General features: G+C 49.3%; 1 protein-coding gene across 3 annotated transcripts in view; it reads right to left on the bottom strand.

Annotated features, from left to right (window-relative positions):
• Mast1 (microtubule associated serine/threonine kinase 1) overlaps positions 1-22,121 on the bottom strand; it is a 32,815-nt gene that overhangs the window by 9,633 nt on the left and 1,061 nt on the right. The window contains exons 2-13 of one of the 3 annotated variants that reach the window (XM_034522411.2): positions 16,481-16,512; positions 14,577-14,665; positions 14,120-14,195; positions 9,939-10,017; positions 8,279-8,439; positions 8,025-8,100; positions 7,657-7,866; positions 3,985-4,086; positions 3,774-3,906; positions 3,640-3,707; positions 2,766-2,851; positions 2,469-2,677 (exon numbers count right to left, since the gene is read on the bottom strand). In XM_034522411.2, coding sequence (XP_034378302.1) covers positions 2,469-2,677; positions 2,766-2,851; positions 3,640-3,707; positions 3,774-3,906; positions 3,985-4,086; positions 7,657-7,866; positions 8,025-8,100; positions 8,279-8,439; positions 9,939-10,017; positions 14,120-14,195; positions 14,577-14,665; positions 16,481-16,512 — 1,321 coding nt within the window. Of the gene's footprint in view, positions 1-2,468; positions 2,678-2,765; positions 2,852-3,639; positions 3,708-3,773; positions 3,907-3,984; positions 4,087-7,656; positions 7,867-8,024; positions 8,101-8,278; positions 8,440-9,938; positions 10,018-14,119; positions 14,196-14,576; positions 14,666-16,127; positions 16,321-16,480; positions 16,513-22,121 lie in introns of those variants that run through there. The other 2 variants (XM_076915532.1, XM_034522410.2) reach the window with 2 other exon arrangements.

Consider the following 22,121-nt stretch of genomic DNA (forward strand, 5'->3'; position numbering starts at 1 on the left):
GTCACCCTGCACCCAAAGCCAAGCAACACAACATTCACTGTTTCTCTACTTTTATTGTACCCATTTTGCAGAAGGGGAGAACTAAGATCTAGAATGGAATTTCTTCCCAAGTCTCAGAAAGAGCTGCGCTCTCCTAGGCTTACCTCATGTTATTAGTCACCCTCTGAAATTGGCATGCCCAGCCCACTTACTTCATAAGGACTCAGAGAGAAGTCTAGTCACACAGGAAGTTGATAATTGTGAATTTTGTTTACAGTCAAAGAAAGCATGACTCTTGGCCTCTTGACAACTGAACCTTGAGGGTGAAGGATTTTAAACTGTGGGTTCCTGGCTTCCAACCAGGATGGGTGTGACCCACGTGTTACTTAGCAATGTTGCAGTTGGGACCCAGGGCTTGGAGCATGCTCGGCAATGGCTCCAGGGCAGAGCCACACCCCCAGCCCTGCCCTAGGGACTCTAGACAGCTTTACTGCAAAACCACAGCGCTGCTCCAATGCTAGCATTTTAGTTTGCCTGATACCCACTCTTCCTTTTTCTTACAGGGGTAGATGTCACTCCAGGCAAGACACCTAGTCAATATGCAACAGGTTTATGCCCTTTCACACGGGCATTCCGTGTAGCATGCACCTAGATGCAGACATTCCTTGTAGGAGGAGCTAAGGTGGGAAGAGTAAGGGGGGAAGAGAAAAAGGAAGAGGAGGAGTGAGGTAAGAGAGAGGGAGAAAGAGAGAGAGATGTAACCCCATGGATGATCGATCACGCATGTATGGAGAGCAGTCCTGGGTAACAACTTATATCTAGGTTAGTTAATTGGGAAACACCTCCAATTGTGTGGGCATCTTGTTATTGAGCATTACCAAACATATAAAGCCTTTGGTTAATCATTAAGCATTAGAGTCTCATTTTCTACTGGGTATCGTGTGGATGGCAGGATGGTCTGGGCACAGCCCAGCCTTGCAGAGACAGCCTGGAAGATTGGCAGAGCCATCTCCCAAGTTGGCATCTTGTGGGTGGCAGGGCTGGTGTTTCTGTTTGGCCATTCCTAGCTGTGGCTGCCCACAGAACATGGCAGCTGAACTAAGCAGAGCTGCCACTTAGATAGTCCCAAGCAGAGCTGCCACTTAGATAGTCCCAAGCAGAGCTGCCACTTAGATAGTGCCCAAGAAAACAAACGCCATTTTAAAAATGTCTCCTGCAACAATTCCTAAAGGTGGCATAGACTTTTCTCGCATATAAGCGCATGTTTCCTTGCTACAGAAGATAGAAAAAGATGAAATGGCTGGGGCTGACGCCAGGCACACACAAAAGGCCCTGGGTTTGAACTCTAACACTGCTCAGAAATACATTAAGGGGCTGGAGAGATGGCTCAGGGGTTAAGAGCGCTGACTGCTCTTCCAGAGGTCCTAAGTTCAATTCCCAGCAACCACATGGTGGCTCACAACCGTCTGTAATGGGATCTGATGCCCTCTTCTGGTGTGTCTGAAGAAATTAACAGTGTACCCCTATACATAAAATAAATACATCTTTAAAAAAATACATTAAGATGGAAAACAAATGAAAAATATAAAGTGTGAATGGTGATGTAAACATGAGCTTTAGTCAGTTGATATAGTAATCATTTCATTAATTTTATCTGAATGTTTTATTTATAATAGTATTTACTGTTAACTAAATTATAACTGAAGCTGGCCTGGAACTATCTCTGCCTGTGAAAGGCTGGGGACGTGACTCAGAAGGAGAGCCACTGCCTAGAATCCCCCAGTGAGGCACTAGGGGTATGGGCTCCAACCACAGCACCCCGCAAAAGGCAATTATGGAGGAACAAACAGAAAGTGGAAGGAAGAAATGGGTGAAGCTGCACACTTTGCACACTTTGTGGAGATTGAGGAAGGAGATGGACTATTTCAGGGGGGGGGAAGAGAGAGAGAGACCCAGTTACGTGGAGATTGAGGAAGGAGATGGACTATTTCAGAGAGAAAGAGAGAGAGAGAGAGAGAAGGGAGGGAGGGAGAAGAACTGGATGGACAGTGCATAGATGAACAGAGAAGGAAAAGCAGGTAAATAAAGAAATGCTCTAATAAAGGAATTGATGAAGAGACGAATATAGAATGCATAATGGGGTGTTTACATATTAATAGGAATTATAACTTAATTAAGTATCAGTTAATACAAAGTAAGCCCCACCCACCAGAAAAACCCACAGCTAAACCAGTAAGTCTGATGAACCCCAGCAATCAGGAGGATGAAGGCCAAAGACCAGAGTTTGAGGTTAACCTGGGCTACATACTAGACCCTGTCTCAAAACAAAAATTACACCGGACAAATGCTGGGCAGAGTAGACAGACAGATCAAGGACAGGATAGCAAACAGTTGGGAAGACAAGCACATGATCAAATGCGGTGCCAGTGAGTCAAGTGTGTGGCCCAACAGCATTGGCTGGCCACAGGGTGCCTCACAAATGGCCGCACCTTCCACATACTCCATGACCATGCAAAGGTGGCGCCGGGTCTCAAAGGAGCAGAACATGCCAACCACAAAGGGGTTCTCCGCAAACGTGAGGATGTCGCGCTCCACGAACGCCTGCTGGATCTGGTTGCGCAGGATCAGGTTCTGTTTGTTGATCTTCTTCATGGCGAAGCGCTGCCGTGTGTCCCGGTGCCGCACCAGGTAGACGGCCCTGCGGGGGAAGAGAGCGAGGACCGGCCATCACCTCCGAGACACCCGGCCTCCGCCACCCTCCCCCGCCAGAGCCCCGGGTGGCTCACCCGTAGGCACCATTGCTTATGAGCTTGATAGTGTCAAAGTCACTTTCACCCGGAGGTTTCTTGGCCTTGGAGGTGCTGCTGCGACCCTGCAGGGAAAAGTGCAAGACCACCGCCATCATCACCACCTTTACATATGGGGAAACTGAGGAACCGACAGTTACACAGTTAGAAAGCAACAAAGAGGCCCCTTGAACCCAAATATTCTCTTCTGCTGTTAGGAAAGATAGAAAATCTACAAAACGGCTGGTCATACAACATGTATAAAATGTTCTAGAATCGAGAGCTGGCAAGAGAGCTCAGTGGGTAAAGGGGCTTGCCACCAAGTCTGACAACCTGAGTTCAGGCTCCAGGATACACGTGGTAAACGGAGAAAGCTGACTTTCACAAGTTGTCTTCGATCTCCACACACATACAAATATACATAAATAAACACAAGTGCTGTTCTTCCAGGGGGCCAGAGTTTGGCTCTTGGCACCCACACCAAGTGGCTTACAATTGCCTATTATACCACCTCCAGGGGATCTGCTGCCCTCTGCTGTCCTTCTCGGACACCCACACCCATCTGCACCTACACATAGATATGCACACATAAATTAAACAACTAAATAATAAAAAAAGTAAAATGAATGCTAGAGTGACAACAAGCCTGAGGGTGTAGCTCAGTGGTGAAGCACTGAACTGGAATAAAGCTCTGGGTTCCACTCTACCACAACACACACACACACACACACACACACACACACAACTCAGGGAGGAAGAGCTAGTGTTCAGATGGTAAAACTGAGGCTCAGAGTGTGAAACCAAGACGTCGTCACTCAGCCTGGAGGCCGACAGCCCCCGGCCAGCCTGAGCACCAAGCCTTGGCCACCCTTACCTCAGACGTGTCATCCTGCTCTGGAGTGTTGGAGCCCCCGCTGTCCTGTTCCTCCAGACGCACCACATCTACAAGGAGGTGGGTGTGAGTGACTGTCCTGTTGCTCGGCCCGCCCCCTCAGGCCCCTCGCACACCTGGAAAGGGGTCCCGAGTGAGGCCCAGCTGTCGGATGATGTATCTGGGGATGTCAGTTTTGACCAGGTGGCCCTCCTTGGCGTGTCCCTCTGCTGCCTCCAGCAGGTGGTAGAATTCTTCTGGGTTGAATTCCTAGGGCAGGGATGGGCTCAGCTTGCTGTGCCCACTGAGAGCCATCCCATCCCCCACACTCCTCGGGTATCCCCTCACCAGGCACTCCAGAAGCCTTGCAGGGCGAGAGATGATGATGAGCAGTTTCTTCACCAGCTGAGTGACAAAAGCAACCTCCAAGCTCTCCGAGCGTTCATAGGCCTGGAGTGGAGTAATGAGGAAATGGGGCTCACAGGTCAACTTTCCCAGGCCTCTTTTCCAGACCAGATTTTCAAGGCCCTGGGGACGTACAGAGCCTGAGGTGTTCCTGCGGGCTCAGTCAGAAGAGGATTGTGGGTGCCAGTAAGTAAGTAAGCAAGTAAGACCCTGTCCAGAACAATGGTGGTGGTTGCTGTTGTTTCGTTATTATTATGTATGATGTTCATGAGTGCAGGAATGTGTGTCAGGGTGCATACATATGCGGAAGCCACAGGGCTTTTGAGAGTAGGTTGTCTCCTACTGCAGGTGTAAGGGGATTGCCATCTTTATCATTCTTCCAAAGCGAGGTTTATTAAAATAAATGAGGCACATACCCTGGAGCCATACATGTGGCTCAGTGGGCAATGAGGGCCTGCTAACCTGGGCTTTACCTTACACCACACACACACACACACACACACACACACACACACACACACACACACACACAGTGGGTAGAGGTAGGAACATACACTGTGAAACTTGATAACTTGAGTTTGATCCCAGAACCTCCAGTGAGAAGACAGATGTGACCCTCAAAAGTTATCCTTATAGGGGCTGGAGAGATGGCTCAGTGGTTAAGAGAACTAATTGTTCATCCAGAGGTCCTGAGTTCAATTCCCAGCAAAACCATGGTGGCTCACAGCCATCTGTAATGAGATCTGATGCCCTCTTCTGGTGTTTCTGAAGTCAGCTACAGTGCACTCATATACATTGAGGAAGAAAGAAAAAAAAAGTTGTCCTTCTGTGTCCCCCCCACACAAATAATCAATAAAATTTTAAATTAAAATAAAGGGCTGGAAACTGCCCAGCAGTTAAGAGCAGAGGATTGGAGTTCAAGTCCTTGTGCCCATATGGCGACCAAGAACGTTCTGTAATTTCAGTTCTAGGGGTTTCTGGGTTCTAAGGGCAATCAATGCACAGACATGCAGGCAAAACATCCATACACATAAAATAAATAACGAGTCTTTAAAAACAAAATAAATAATGTTAAAGAAATGAAAAAAGAAAAGAAGGAGCAAATCACCCTGTTTAATACTTTCTCTAGGTATCAATAAGGCAGCAGAACAAATATTGAATGGAGTTTTTTGTTTTGTTTTGTTTTGTTTTTTGTTTTTGTTTTTGTTTTTGTTTTTGTTTTTGTTTTTTTTGTTTGTTTTGTTTTTTGTTTTTTGTTTTTTGTTTTTTGGAGACAGGGTTTCTCTGTGTAGCTCTGGCTGTCCTGGAACTCACTCTGTAGACCAGGCTGGCCTCGAACTCAGAAATCCGCCTGCCTCTGCCTCCCAAATGCTGGGATTAAAGGCGTGCACCACCACTGCCCGGCTTTGAATGAAGATTTAACGAGACTAAAGAGATGGCTCAGCGGTTAAGAGCCCTGACTGTTTTCCCAGAAGTCCTGAGTTCAATTCCCAGCAACCACATGTGGCTCACATGTGGGATCAGATGACCTCTTCTAGTGTGTCTGAAGACAGTGACAGTGTATTCACATACATATAATAAATACATAAATCTTAAGAAAAAAAGAAAAAAAAGAGAAGAAACAAAAGAAAGAAAGAAAGAAGGAAAGAAAGAAAAAGAGCTACCACCAAATCTACTGTTTCTCTGCTCAGGGCATCCTCTTGCCTCTTCCCACAGGTGCTATCTACTCATTTTTGCCCCAATTTCTGTCACATCCCCAGAGAGCCCTTCTGGGGACTCTGGGTGAGGCACCCAGTTACTATTTTGTTTTCTTCCTAGCCCCAAATGTCAGCTGACATCATGAGATCTGACGCCCTATTGATCTGTTTCCCATGATTCCTGAATTAGCATTTGCACCCAGGAGGCAGACAGACTTGTCTTTGGTGCTGCCAGGGGCCCAGTGCACAGGAAGTTCTCAGTAAGTGCTCTCCGCGGTCCTTGTCATGGATGGGGTATTATCTTGTCTGCTGTTAGTTGTACACCCTTTTAATTAGTAAGCGCGGTCTACTGTGTAGGCCAGGCTGGCCTGGAACTTGGGATGGATGCTCTTGCCTAAGCTCCCTTGTGCTGGGATGACAGGTGTGCAGGCACAGCAGTCTCACCCACTTACTTAAGTAATGGTGTGTGTGTGTGTGTGTGTGTGTGTGTGTGTGTGTGTGTGTGTGTGCATGTTGCTAGGGATAGAACCTAGGGCTACACATGTTAGACAATCCCCCTGCCAATGAGCCACACCCTCAGAGACACGTTAGCAATATTTGTTGAGCACCTACTGGGAACTGGGCACCATGCTAGACACCAGGGACTCTGTCTGTACTGAACAAAATGACTCTGACACCCAGTTGTGGGGCTGACACTGGAGTACCACCCGGGCATGCGCATTTCATGTGATTTGTGTAGTGTCTGTGTTAAAGTACCTTTCTTTCAGCTAAGCCGCATTGCACAGTGTAATGAGAGAACGTTCTTTGAAGGTACATGAAAAGAAAATAAGCAAAAATATCTAGAATGATGTATTGTGTGTGCAAATGATATATTGTGTAAATATCTAGAATGATGTACTGTGTGTGTGTGAATGACGTATTGTGTGTGCAGGGTTGAAGTCACACACAGCCTGGGTGTGGTGCTGCAGGCCTATGACCCCAGCTACTCGGGAAGCTGAGAAAGGAACGTGTCAAATCCGAGGCCTGCGTGGGCTATGTGGTGATTTGAAGGCCAGTCAGTGAGCAACTTATTGTGAAGTAGGAATCTAGCTTGGTAGAGTGCTGCTCTCCTGGCACGCAGAGGTCCTAGGTTCCATCCCCAGCATCTCATACATCGAAAGTGGCAGCATAGGACTGTAATCCTAGCACTCAATAGGTGGAAACTGAAGGTTCTGGAGTTCAAGACCATCCTCAGCTACATAACAAATTGGAGACCAGCCTGTACTACTGGATACCCAGTCTTGAACAAAAAGAAGAAGGAAGGAAGGAAGGAGGGAGGGAAGGAGGGGAGAGGAGGGAAGAGAGGGAGGGGAGACGAGGGGAGGAAGGAAGGAGGGAGGGAGGGAAAGAGGGGAGAGGAGGGGAGAGAGGGAGGGGAGGGAGGGGAGGAAGGAAGGAGGGAGGGAGGGAAAGAGGGGAGAGGAGGGGAGAGAGGGAGGGGAGGGAGGGGAGGAAAGAAGGAGGGAGGGAGGGGAGGGAGGGGAGGAAGGAAGGAGGGAGGGAGGGGAGGGGAGGGGAGGGGAGGAGAGGGGAGGGGAGGGGAGGAGAGGGGAGGGGAGGGAAGAAGGAAGGGGAGCTGGAAATGTAGTTCAGTGGTAGAACACTTGCCTCGAATGTTCTAGGCCACTGGTTCACAGGGTTCAATTCCCAATGAGGGGCAAGGGGGAGGGTCTAGAAGGACACCAGGAAGGGTGACAGTTGCTTAAATAACTGAAGGGCCTGTATGGAGATAAATTCCAGCTCCTCCATCGGACCTAGAGTGGGAACCACAGTATCCTCGTTTTCCACCTGCCAACCTGGAATACTGCCCTTGGAGGGTGTAGGAATCGGGCGGGATCTGCCTGGCTCATGGACAGGTCCTGAGGTAATTGGCACTCACGTCCTGCAGCAGCTTCTCTAGATTTTCCTGCAGTTCATAGAAATAGACCGTGGTGATGAGCCCATCGCGGGACTTGGTAAGGCAGTCTCGAGCCAGTTCAATGATCTGGTGGTGGATGAAGCTGAGCACGCCATCGGCCAGCGGCAGCACGCTGTCAGGTTCGTAGGCGCGGGCGAAGTCCCGCAGCTTCTCTTCCATCTGCGCGGTGGCCTGGACAGCGGTACAGGGAGGGATGCAAGGCTCTAAGAAGGTTGTGGCCACCGGAGCCTGCGCCGCGCGAGCTGACCGCTAGGGGGCGCGCAGAGCCCAGGTGCGCGAGCGAACGAAGGGAAGTCGTCGTGTGATTGGGGGGCCGGAGGGTGTCTCACCTTCGGGAACCGCTCCTTGTACACATGGTTCATCATCACGATTTCGTTGTCGTAGGAGGAGGGGGAGCGGCCGGGGCTGCAGGAGAAGAAGTCCATTCTGTCCAGCCCCCTGACTTGGTGCTGCCTCCCCGCCCCCACCCCGCTTTCCTTTCCCCGCCCCCGCTCTCACTTCACTACATTTTCCCAGGGCCGAAGGTTCCTTGGTCATGCACCAAACCCCATCCCTCCAGGAGGGAGATTCGGTGCCAGCGTACCTGAGGCTCCGAGAGCGAGGACGCACGGCGGGGGAGCGGCGGCCGCCATCCTCGTCCGTGATGCTCTCGGTGCTGCCGAAGTGTTTGGACAGAAAGTGCAACTCGTCCACGGTAGGCTGGTAGGGTAGTTGATGCAGGCGCTCCTGGGAGGAGCAGGAGGACTACGGGGAGGACGGTGGGTCAGAGCCACCGCGGGGGGCAGCACAGCACTGGACCCCGGCCTGGGGTTTCCTTTTGTGATCCCAGCACTTAAGAGGACAGAGATCCTATCTCAAACCACTAAGGGGTTGGGGAATATTGCTAAGCAGAACCATCCATTGGCTCCTACCTTACAGTGCACTCTCAAGACCTTCCATTAGACCCCCTGCCGTCATTCCTCCCCCCCCCACCCCCCACCCCACCTCTGCCCTCTCTATTCCAATTCCATCCCTGCTGCTCCTGCAGATCTTTGAACAAGCCAGATCCGGTTCTGCCCCCAGAGCCTTGGTATTAGCTATTTTTTTATGCTTGGATCATTCCCCCTGTGGATCACTTGCTCTGTTCCAACCCTTGGCTGAATAGCTAGTTTTCTTTCTTTTTCTTTCCTTCCCTCCTTCCACCCTTTTTTTTTTTTTTTTTTGTACTGGAGATCAAGCCCAGGACCTCAGGCACGAAAGACAAGCACTCTGCCAATATGGCGACTTCTTCGGCTCTTTGCTTCTTTCCTTTTTCTGTTTATTTGGTTGGTTGGTTGATTTGGTTTTTCTGAGACAGGGTTTCTCTGTGTAGCCCTGGCACTCACTCTGTAGACTGGGCTGGGCTCAAACTCAGAGATCCCTCTGCCTATGCTTCTCAAGTGCTGGGGTTAAAGGTGTGCGCCAACACTGTCAGGCCTTTCCTTTTTTCTTTTTCCTCCTCTTCCTTCTCCTCCTCCTCCTCCTCCTCTTCCTCCTGCTCCTCTTCCTCCTTCTTCCTCTTCTTCCTCTTCTTTTCTTCCTTCCTTACCCCTCTCCCCCACCAGTAAAGTCTCATGTAGCTTAGGCTGGTCTTGGACTCCTAATGCTCCTATTTTACAGTCTGGGGGGGAGGGGATTACAGGCTATTCCACTGTAACCAGCTATATAACCCAAATTGCTGCTGTGTTCTGTTTCCTGGGGCCTTGGGAGTTGACCATGCTGTTGACCTTCTGAATATCTCACCCCAACTCCCAACTGATCCTTTATCTTGGCTTCAACCGCTCCCTCTAGGAAGCCTTGCTTTATACCCCAACCAAGTCACATGATCAATGCTTGTAATTATGATGGCAATGGATGGATAGGAAAACTGGGGCTATGCCTGCAAGGGGCATTGAAGGACAGAGATTTTTGAGGCGTGCAGTGTATAAGCAATTGGGCTCTAGGTGGAAGCTATTCAGGCTCTGACAGCTAATGATACTTGGGTTCATTCCTTAGTCCCAGAGACGGAGTCATCAGGAACGGTGAGAAATGACTTGAGTAAGTTCCTAGGGAAAAGCAGTGAGGGCAGAAGTGGGGCTCTGCAGAACACCTGTCACTCCTAACGGACAGACAAGTGGACATTCATGAAGGGCAGTGAAACCTGGCCTCAGTACAGCTGGGACCTCTGGTCTCACTGTAGTCACTTGAGTCCTTACCCACCCATCTATCTACCTCCACATACTCACTGAAACAGTGGAGCTGGGTGTGTTGGTGCCATAGCCAGAGGAAGGGAGTGAAGCAAGCGACCATCGGCGTCCATCCGCCCTGAAACCCAGTGAAGCTGCTCAGAGTCTGCCAAGGGACCCCTCACTCTCTGAGTGAAAGACACCACTGGCCGTGACCAGCATGGATGTGGGGGATGAGATGCTCAGATACATGAGGCTTTCAGAGTAAAACGAGAAAGATAATATCGTCTTCAATACCCTGGTGCCAGGGTCTTGAAGGAAGAATCTCATCTCTTTGGGACTTCATATGATTCTTCCTTGTTTGGTATTATCACCATACCAAAACACACACACACACATACACACACACACACACACACACACACACACACACAGAGTGGACACAGGAGGACTGGAGAAGCCTATCCAAAGGAGGTCAGGAATGTGGTTCAGCAATAGTGAGCTTTCTTCGCATGTGCAAGGTCTTGGGTCCAGACTCCAGTATCACAAGTCATAGTAATACAATAAAAAAGAAGCTAACACAAATAAATTATCCCTGAGGGACCACAGAATCCAACTCTAGAGAGCCTTCACAAGAAATCTCCCAGAGAAGACTCCTAGGGATCTTCTACACAAAAATAACCTGTCCTTGGGCTGGAGACATGGGTCAGCAGTTAAGAACATTGGCTGCTCTTCCAGAGGACCCAGGTTCAATTCCCAGCACCCACACAGCAGCTCACACCTGTCTGTAACTTCTGTTCCAAGGTATCTGACACTTTCACACAGACATACATGAAAGGAGTACACTAACGTATATATCATAAAAATAAATAAAATATATTATAAAAATATATAAATAAAACAAAGTGATAATTTTTTAAAAGAACACATCCCCTAACAGACTCAGTGACACACTGACTTGGGTCTACACCCTCTTGGGCACACACACAGTCACTCTCATGGGATAGCTGTGACCATTCATGTACCTACTTTGGTCAAGTTCACAGAGTGAGCCTGGTGGACTAGCACAGGACTATAATCCTGACAGTCAGAAGGTGGAGGTACGAGGGTCTAAGACTCAAGGTCAGTCTGGACTACGCAGTGAGATCTTGACTGAAAACCAGTCAGAAGTGACAGGAGAGATGCTCACCAGTTATGAGCAGGTGTTTCAGGGCAGCTGGGTCTGGCAACACACACCTTTAATCTCACCCTTTAGAAGGCTGAGGCTGGTAGATTTCTGGGAGTTAGGGATTTGCCTGGTGCACAGAGCAAGTACCAAGACAACCAGGGTGCATAGAAAGATGTAATCTCAAAACAAATACACACACACACACACACACACACACACACACACACACACACACACAAATGCCAGGAATGATGATGTACACCTTTAATCCCAGCACCCAGGAGACAGAAGCAGGCAGATCTCTAAGTTCAAGGCTAGCCTAATCTACAGAGTTCCAAGATAGCCGGGACTATTCAGAGAAACCCTGATGTAAAACAAAACAAAAGCACTCGTTGATCTTACAGAGGACCCAGGTTCAGTGCCCAGCACACACATGGTGGCAAACAACCATCTGTAGCTCTAACTCCGGGATCTGAGATTGAACCCTCTTCTGGACTCTGCAGGCACCTGGCATGCACATGCTGCACATACACACAAACAAAACAGTCATATCAACAAAATATATAAATCTAGAAAAAAAGAAAACCAAAACAAAGGCCAGCAGGTTGGCTCAGTTGGGAAAGGAGCTTGCCTTGAAAGCCCGAGGACCCGAGTTTGATTCCTAGAACATACAGTAGGTAGGTGGGGTGAACTGACTCCTGACAGCCGTTCTCTGTCTTCTGCATGAGTACCACCACACTGTCACACACACATAAGTGTGTGACACATATAAATAAAGAAGTATGGGGGCTGGAGAGATGGCTCAGTGGTTAAGAGCACTGACAGCTCTTCCAAAGGTCCTGAGTTCAATTAGTAGCCATCTGTAATGGGATCCAATTCCCTCTCAGAGAACGACAGAATACTCACATACATAAAAGAAATAAATCTAAAAAGAAGAAGGAGAAGGAGAAAGTCAGAGTTGGACATGGTGGTGCTCACTTTGAATCCCAGTACTTGGGCAGCAGAGGTAAGGGGTTCTCTGTGAGTTCCAGGCCAGCCTGCTCTACATAGCCACTCCCGGTGGTGGTGAAAACCTTCAGAACAACTACTTGAGCAGTAGAGAGAGCGTATTAGTAGTAGAAGAGTTCAAACTCATCCTTGGTTACACAGCAAGTTGTCGGCCACCCTGAGCTACATGAGACCCTGTCTCAAATGACACAAAACACATATGGAAATTCAGTCTGTTAGAGCTGGATAGGCAGGCCGGTGGTTAAGAGTGCTTGCTGCTCTTGCAGAAGATCCACGTTCAGTTCCCAGCACCCACGTGATTGCTTATGACCATTTATAACAGCAGTCCAGGAGATCTGATGCCCTCTTCTGACCTCAGAGGGCACCAGGTCCTCAAGTGGTGCACACATATACAAGCAAACCACTCAAGACATATACACACACGAAATAAAATTAAATGTAGAAATCTTTTAAAATTTCCAACTCTCTTAAGGCCAGCCTGGACTACTGAGTGAATTCCAGGAAAGCCAGGACTATACAGAGAAACCCTGTCTTGAAAAAGAAAGGAAGAAAGAAAGAAAAAAAAATCCACGTCTTGGTCCCACGCTCGTGATTCTTCATTAAATGCAGTTGAGAGTGTCCATGGCTCTGCACATGAACACTATAGTCTCACACACCAATGCATAACCACATGCCAAAGCAGACACACACTGGCCTAGAGAAGCACACAGGAGAGCCGAGGCTCACACTGACACACATACAGTTGCACACTGATTCACGCACTCTGTGCTTTCGTCTTCATGCAGCACCCACTGAGACTCTCATTCACTGTCAGACAGTCAAACTCCCACACAGCCACACACTCATCCAGTCATCCTGTTGCCCACACCCATTGATGCGCACAGGCCAGAATCCCTCGCATAGATTATTATGTCACAGATACACACTCACACACGTCCCCACTCACACGGGGCCACAAACTCACCCAGTCACACTGACACCCATTCATTAATGTGCACAGGCACAAGCGCGCGCGCGCACGCTCACACGCCCACTCCCACACAGGCTGCACGTGTCTCAGAGATACAGAGGTGGGGGTGTCCTCCTTTAACTTACAAACCCACAGTACACACAGATTCACACCCCAATGCACGTGCACGGTACTACACTTGAACACACACCCACACTGGCATGCAGATCGCCAGTCTCATACACACACCATCTGATAGGGTGGGCTCTGGCCTCTTTCTACACAAGACAAACGCAGAGTCACTCTTGGCTCCACACTTCCTTCAGCTAAGTTCTACTACTGTTGAAAGGAGTTCCCCTCCCCCTCCAGAAAGCTATTCTCTGTCCCCATCTCCTACAGCCTTCATCGATCTTTGCAATGACCCCTGGCCTCTTTTTTACTGCCTCACCCTCCTCTCACCGTTCTAAGGACAGAAATGAGGTGTCCTTCATGTCGCATGTCTAATTCCTAGCAGGTCCTTAACCATGAATACAGTTAAAGAAAAAGCGTCCACAACTCCCGCTCCTGGCCCAAAGAGCTCAATGACTCTTTAAAAATGTCGCCACAAAAAGCAGGAACTCTCTGCCCTCCCTACTTTTCATTATGTTCCCCCAAGAAGATTCATTTAAATCCGCCAAGAACCTTGGAGGCAAACACAACATCTTGCCTTTGGAAAGGTTGAGAAAATGTCCTGGCCACCCTCTCGATGGAGGGACTGAGGCCCTTGATGGGCTTGGTGCAGTGTGCGCTTGCGCACCTCATCTTGACAGCCCTGTTCTGTTGCTATGGAAACGCCCGGCCAAGCGCACGAGGCTAGGAGGAGGCCGACCCTGGGGCCCCAGAGCAAAAGCAGTTTCTCTCCACTTACAGCTCCTCTCCATTCTACACCAGTGACTGGCTCCACCTTTTTATAGGCTCCACCTTGAATTCTAGTAGCTTTTTGAGCTAGGACATTGAGGCCTTTCCACTGGTCCCCAGAGGCTACTCGGGTGCAATTAGGACAAGAACAGATGGTGGCCCAGACGGTGGATGGGGAGGATCGCACCGAGTTCTGGGGCCCTCAGGGGAGGGACTCACCTTCGGGAAGAAGCAAACGAGAAATGGGCGGGAGTGTTGGGAGAGAAGTTGCGGGGGCTGTCCAGGGGACTGCTACCTGCAGGAGAGAGGAGGACTTTAGGGTCTTCTGATCACCAAAATAGGTTGCCAGGGACAGCTACCCCTTCTAAGGTAGGCCCGCGCATGCGCATGTATAGTAGGCTACGCCCCTTTTCTCTCTAAACATTTTTTGAGGAGGGTCTCGAGTCACTGAACTCACCTTGGTGACTATTTGGCCGCCTCTAAGACGGCTCCGCCTTTCATCTATGGTTCCTCCTTTCTGCCTCTACCCTTGTCCAATCCAGCATCCTTTAAACTGAGTGCACCCCCACCATCAATCCAGAGTGGCCATGCCCATACAAAAATGGCCACGCCCCGACTGTGGCCCCGCCTCCCATGGTCTACAGCCACACTGATCCCGGCTGCATCCTTATCTCACCTAAGTGGCCCGGCAGCGGGGAGTGGGGTCGCGGTAGTGTCGGAGAAGTGCTTGTCAGGATGAGGCTTTTCCGGTTACTAGTACGGCAGCTGCCAGGGAAGGAGAGCGGGTGTCAGAAGAGACCCCCAGACCTGTGAATGTGAGCCTATGCGGCCACTCTTCCATTTCAGGTCCTCTCTTCCAAGCAGCAGCGAGTATGTGCCACATCCAGGGTAGAGTGTGACTCGTGTGTCAGCTATGGCCTGATAGTCACGGTGACACCATTGGTGATCCTGAATGTCTATGTGTCCTTGAGTCTACCCATAGCATTCACATGCGCCATCCACCCTATGAGATCCACACTGATCGACACTGTGTGATGGTACATCCTTCCGTGTGGGTGATGCAGTGGAAAACACAGCTTGTCATGACTGTAACTCCAGCATGGTGCACGAAGGTAGAAAACTGCAGGTGTGCCGTTGTCAGTTGGGATTATCAGTATGAGAGATGCTGGCTGTGTGTGTGTTAAACACTGTCTTCCCATCTACTGTGTGTGGATTTAACACCCTGTGACACTGGGCGCATCCAAGCGTGCAACTATGTACCACATGGGCATCCGCTATGTGATTGTGTGTCCCTGCCTTTGCAGGAGTCCCTAGGTCTGTTTATCCTGGTGTCAATGTGACACTAACGTGATGCTGTTAGGTGTAAGGTTGTGTCATTCTGAAAATGGGTCTGTGTATCGTGCATGGAAACGTTCTTTGGTAGGTGGTCAGGCATGTGGCATTTTACCAGAAAAGCATGGTGTGTGTGTGTGTGTGTGTGTGTGTGTGTGTGTCTGTGAGAGAGAGAGAGAGAGAGAGAGAGAGAGAGAGAGAGAGAGAGAGAGAGAGAGACACGGGAGGTGACCCTATTTGTGCATGGCTTTGACCTGTGGCTGAGAGTATATGTATGTGGTGCCTCCCAATGTATCGGAGCCACTAGGATTGTATGTGTGTGGTCATGTTCTGTGTGACGCCGTGTCACTATTTTCAGTGTGAGAATGTGTTCGATTTGGTCGGCTTCGTGCAGTGATAAAGACCCCCCCCCCTTTTCCTTTGCCTAGAAGCTGGATAAGAGGAGCCCCCCAGTCGCTCTAGCCCCCTCGCTCTCAGCCGCAGTGACTGAGCATATTAGGTTGACCAAGAGCACGCGGATGGGGGCGGGGGGAGACCAGGCTGCGGCTATTGTTCTGAGGGTGCCAAGGCCCCCCCTCCCCGAGTTCCCCTACCCCCACCGGGCCGCCTGAGCCCACAGCGTCCGCAAACAAAGGCGCTGCAACCCCCCGCAGGCACGACCCCTTTCTCCAGCTCAGGCCTCTTCAGTCTCCCCACCCACCCACCCACCCACCCCCCACCCCGCAGCACGACCCGCACCGTCCGCGTTCAACCCCATCCCCTGCGGGAGGGCACAGCGCGGACACCTCTGGCGCAGCTGGACGGCTAGCAGCATCCCGGCCCCGCCCTGCCGCAGCAGCCGGCAGTGTGGCTTCACCCGGAGGTCCCGGACAGGGTCTAGGGGTTGGGGGTCTACCTCTTGGTGCGGCGAAACATGCTGCCGCCGGGGAAGGAGGGCATCGAGAAATTGGAAAGCGCGGTCCAGAGAGAGTCAGACATGACCCGGCGGCGGCGACATGGTGGCAGGTGCGGCAGCAGCAGCGACAGCGGCAGCGGCAGCGGCAGCGGCAGCGCGGGGAGCCAGTGTGCTGGGCGGAGGCTGAAGCCGCAGCAGCGGCCAGGGGAGGGCGGGGGAGGGGAGGGCCCTGCTGCTGCGGCCAGTCGCGAGAGGGCGCTGCGGGGTGTCGCCGCGCGAGGCCCCGCCCGTGTGCACGCCCGATGCCCCTACCTGGGGGCCTCATCCCAGTGTATCTCTCCCCCAAGGCTCACCTGCTGCTTTTCCGGGGCAGGGGTAAATCCTTCTGGAAGAAAAAGGGGTAAAACGGTCAGCGTGGACAGTAGCCACTGCCCACGATGCAGCTCCGTTCACCTAAGGAGCGAGAATGGCATCAGCATCACCATGTTACCCTTGCCTTCCTGATTCTTCTCCGGATTCCCAGTAATCAACCCAGGGTCAAGTACACAAGAAATAGACCCAACTGGGTAGTCCAGGCTGGCTTTGAACTTGCTGAGTGTCTGATAACCTTGATCTTCTGATTCTGTCACTACAGGTCCTCTGCACTGACCTGACGTTACAGTCATGCTCCACCACACCCTGTTTCTATGATGCTGAGTATCAAACCTAAGCTTTTGTGCACTTTTCCAACTGAGCTATACCCTCAGACATAAAAAATATTTCTTGACGATCCAGTGACGAAGAAGCTTAATGACTTGAGGTCTGTTCCTAGGACCCACATTGTGTAAGGCAAGAACCCACTCCAAAAAAAAAACTACTTCCACACTCACACTGACACATGCACAATGCACACACGGGAGGGCGCGTGTGCGCGCGCGCGCGCACACACACACACGCACACACACACACACACACACACAGAGAGAGAGAGAGAGAGAGAGAGAGAGAGATTTTAAAAGAAAGCAGGGTTGGAGATATAGCTCAGTGGTTAGGGGCAATAGCTGCTCTTACAGGGGTGTCCTGTGTTCAATTCCCAGCTCATCTCGGCTCACAACCATCTGTAACAGGATCTGACTCCTTCTGGTATGCCTGAGGACAGAGTGCCCATATACATAAAATACGTGAATCTTTTAACAAACAGGAAGGGGCAGCCATGGGAGGGAGCACCTGTGGTGAGAGCATGCAGAGGACAAAGATAAAGGCCTGTACATAAGATGGAACTTTGCCACCATCTCTAGCATGGATGAAGAAAAGCCTTCTTACATCCCACAGCCCCACGCCACTCAAAACCGGCTCATAGAGTTGGGGTAGCATAGGAAATGGGACTTGGACAGTAGCCAAAAAGGTTTTAATTTTTTTAAAAAAAATTATTTGTGTGCATTGGTGTTTTGTCTGCATTCATGTCTACTGTCTACATAAGGGTGTCCGATCCCCTGGAACTGTAGTCACAGACAGCTGTGAGCTGCCATGTGGATGCTGGGAATTGAACCTAGGTCCTCACAAAGAACAGTCAGTGCCCTTAACCACTAAGCCATCTCTCCAGCTCTGCCAAAAGTTTTTAAATTGTGGCCAAAAGTGATGGCACATGCCTTTAATCTCAGCACTCTGGAAGCAGAGGCAGGTGGATCTCTAAGTTCCAGGCAGGCTATCCTGGACTACAGATAAAGTGCCAGTACAACCAGGGCTACACAGAAAAACCCTGCCTTACCTCCCCTCCCCCAAATACTGCATTTATTTATTTACTCATGTGTATGCATCATAATATGCATGTGGAGATCAAAGTGCAGCTTGTGGAAATGGTTCTCTCCTGTTCTGTGCGTCTTCGGCATTAGATTCAAGTGTTCAAGCATGGTTGCAACTACCCTTACCCACTTAAGCCCAAGTAGTCCTTCTTAACAGCAACAATGGTAATAATTCCTATTGACTTTATGCATCCACATTTGAGGAAGATCTTGTTTGTTGGAAAGGGTGCTGCAAGCCTGTAATCCTAGTGCTCAGAGAGCTGAGGCAGGAGGATGTCATTGGGCAACATTTATAATGAGATCCTGTCTCAAAGGGAGAAAAAAGTCAGACACAGTATTTACTTGTAATCTCAGCACTAGGCAGGCTGAATCAAGAGGATTCCTTTGAATTTGAGGCTGGCTGGACCACAAAGTTAGTTCCAGGCCACCCTGGACTATATACAGCAAAAGAACAAAAATAAAACAAAAAAAATAGTTGTAGATACTTTCTTTTTCATTTTTATATTTATTCTTCTCTCATATATTACATCCAACCACAAGTTTTCCTCCTTCCAGTACCCAACCTACCTCCCCTCTCCCAGATAAACTGCTCCTCCTTTTCCTTTCAGAAAAGAGCAGGCCTCCCAGGGATGGGAACCAAACAGGGTATAACAAGCTACAATAAGACTGGGCACAAACCTTCATATGAAGACTGGATGAGGCAACCCAGAAGAAGGAAAAGGGTCCCAAGAGCAGTTGAAAATGACAGCCCCAGTACCACTGTTAGGAGTCCTACAAGAACACCAAGCTACACAACCATAACACATATGCAGAGGACGTAGTGCAGACTCACACAGGCTCCTGTGATTGTTGATTCAGTCTCTGTGAGCCCCTAAGAGGCCTGCTAATTGACACTCTTGTGGTGTCCTCAACCCCTTCCAAGGGGTTATGGAACTCTGCCTAATGTTTGGCTGTAGGACTCTGCATCGGGTCCCATCAGTTACTGGATGAAGCTTCTGTGGTGAGACAAGTTGTGGATATTTTCTAATGTTAATTTGTTTTTAAAAAGAAAAGAAGTCTAGGCACGGTCTTTAGTCCTGGAGCTCAGGAGCTCTGTGAATTTGAAACTAGCTCGGTCTACATAGCTATCTCTAGCCGGTTAAGGTCACATAGTGAGACACTGTCTGAAAAACTAAACAAATAAGAGAAAAACGTGTTTGCCAAAGCACTTATTTGCTTTTGTAGAGGTTATAGGTTTGGTTCCTGGCACCCACATGGTCATTCATAACCATCCGTAATTCCAGTTCCAAGGAATCCGATACCCTCCTCTAACCTCCATGGGCACCAGACACAAATGTGGTGCAAATATGCATATACATATACATAAACTTTTGTTATGTTTTGTTGAGACAAGGTTTCCCTGTGTAGCCTTGGCTGTCCTGGAACTAACTCTATAGACTAGGCTGGCCTTGAATTCATAGATATCTGCCTGCCTCTGCCTCCGAGTATTGGGAATGAAAGCTTGGGCCAGTACTGCCTGAAATAAATAAATCTAAAAATAAAATAAATAAATAAGTAAAGAGGCTGAAGAAGTTGTTACTTTGTCTCAAACAGACGAGAGCAAGGAGATTAGTAACTCCCATCTTGCCAATATTGTTTCTCAGGCTGAGGTAAAGTAGGTTCAGTGACAGTGCAGTGGATGAAGGTTTCAAAAAGTTTGTTTTGTTGTGAAAGAAGGCCTTTGAACTCCTGTCTCCACTTCCCAGGTGCTGAGATTATAGATGCACACTAACATGTCTCACTTCAACAGGACTTTTGAGGGGCAGCAGAAGCATGTTTTGATGCTGGTAAGACATGCCAGTGGATAAAGATAAAGAACTCAATGGACAAGCTAAGATCCAGCATTCCAACCCACAGCACCTACCCAAATGCTAGATGAGCACTCCCAGTTCCAGTGCTGGGTTTGGGTGGACAGAAGGAATTTCCAGAGCAGGCTGATTAGCTAGACTAGCCCATGTTAGCAAGACCTGGGCTTACTAGACATTCTGAGTTGGTAAAGAGGACAGAGATGGAGGGAGACAGCTGATAGCATTCTCTGGCCTCCACACACAGGAAGATACAAATACACACACACACACACCAGACGCATTCATACATGTGCAAAGACAACAAAAGGATGTGTATCCTCATCCTTTCCATGATCTCTCAGAGAAGAAAGTCCAGCTTCAGAATCCCGATTTTGCCTCTTTTGATCTTGACAAATGCTCTTCCCAAGTGCTCCTGTGTCCTGGAAAACTGAGGTGATGCCGATTTTTACCATTTTCGGGTGGTGCCGGGTGTACAGCATATGCTCAGCCAGGACTCAAGTCCAGAGCAGAAGAGATGGCTCAACATTAATGGCATTTTCCAATACACCTGATCACTGGAGTTCCAGCCCCAGGACCCACAGAGTAAAGGGAAAGAGTCCACTCTTGAAAGTTGTCCTCTGACCTCCACTATGGGCAAAGGCACATGTTTACATAATTACAGACACATACAGAGGCAGATGGACAGTCTCTGTCTCTCTGTCTCTCTCTGTCTGTCTCTGTCTCTGTCTCTCTCTCAGAACTGGGGAGATGGCTCAGTGGTTTAGAGCACTTACTCTTGCAGAGGACCCAGATTCAATTCCCAGTACCCACATGTCAGCTCACAGCATTTCCAGTTGTCGGGGATCTGATGCCCTCTTCTGGCCTCCATGGATTCTGACCACATGCAGTGCACAGACACACATGTAAGGATTCTGACCACATGCAGTGCACAGACACACATGTAAGAATTCTGACCACATGTAGTGCACAGACACAGACACACATGTAAGGCAAAACATTCTTACGCTTACACATAAATTTAAAATTAGTAATAAAATTTTTGAGTAAAAATTAAAACATATAAAAATGTTAAAGTAATAAGTTACAAGAGTATCACTTCCATGGGCAAAGGACTTTCAGACAGGAAGGTTCAAAGGGCAGCCTGGCCCTGGGGAGCCACAGTGACCAGAAAACCAGACCAGATGTTATCTTTTGTAATGGCAGGTTTAGGGTGAATTGGTCTCTGTTTACCAAGTTAAGGAACTTTAATGGACCTAGCAAAACCAAGACCTAGATTTTTCAGCTATGGAGCCAAGGGCATGGACATGGTAGATAGCCATAAGGAATCTTTAAATACCACGAGAAGAAGTCCAGGGAATGGGCCTCATCTGCAATCTCCCCATAAACACTACAGAGTGGAGAAAAGGGACAAATTTAGATCCTCCCTGTATTCGGGAGTGAGAGTCAGGGAAATCTTTGTGAGTTTGAGGCCAGCCTGGTCTACATAGCGAGTTCCAGGCAAGCCTGGGTTACACAGTTTAGATGCTATCTCAAAAACATTAAAAGATAAAAAGAAAGAAGAGAAATTCAGATCCTTGGAGTCAAGTCAGACAAATGCCACCTCTCCCCCAGCTGCAGAACAATTGTTTCTCCCCGTAGAGTGTTGTGACATTAGAACAATCAGCTGTCCTTATTAAGATCCTGACTGCACATAGGCGATTCTCTGGCGCTGAGGGACAGTGGAACTTTTGCTTAGCGGTGGAACCATATGCGCGTGAGTGGACCCAGGCACTGTTAAAGTGGTTAGTTAGCTCAGAAGGCACAGGTGGTCGCATTCGGGAGAGCAGAGATTCCCTATCTGTATAGCACCTCCTGAGCTTAGTGGGTGAGTGGTAATCTAAGGGATTGGGGGCGGAGCCTTGCGTCAGAGACAAAGTCCCGCGTGGCGTTGAGCCAATGGGATTCGGCGCCGGTTCCAAGGACCAGGACACACCCCGTGCAGGCCCCGCCCAGTTCCAGCGTTTTCAGGCGGAGCGGATGGACCCGCTTAGCCGCTGTGGTACTTACTCTAGCTTTGCCGCAGCTCCTCCCATACTCAAGGTGCACACTCCTTATCTACCCTGGGAGCAGGAGGGAAAGCGAGGAAGACGTCGAGAAGCCTAGGCTCCGAGACTGTGTTTGAAAGCAAATTAGCTTTCTAACCAGGCAGCATCCAGCCTCCTGGGATGCCCTTCCTACTGTCTGAGTCTCATCTCATCGTCTCCCCTGCTCTACTGATCGGTCATCTCTCTGTGGTCTTGATCTTAGAAATGGTGCATTAAGGGAGCCTAGAATTGGACAAAAGATTGACCTCATATTTAGTTTAATCTAAATTCTGGAGTAGAAGC

This window comes from Arvicanthis niloticus, chromosome 18 (assembly GCF_011762505.2).
Source record: "Arvicanthis niloticus isolate mArvNil1 chromosome 18, mArvNil1.pat.X, whole genome shotgun sequence".
In the NCBI taxonomy this organism is placed as follows: Eukaryota; Metazoa; Chordata; class Mammalia; order Rodentia; family Muridae; genus Arvicanthis; species Arvicanthis niloticus.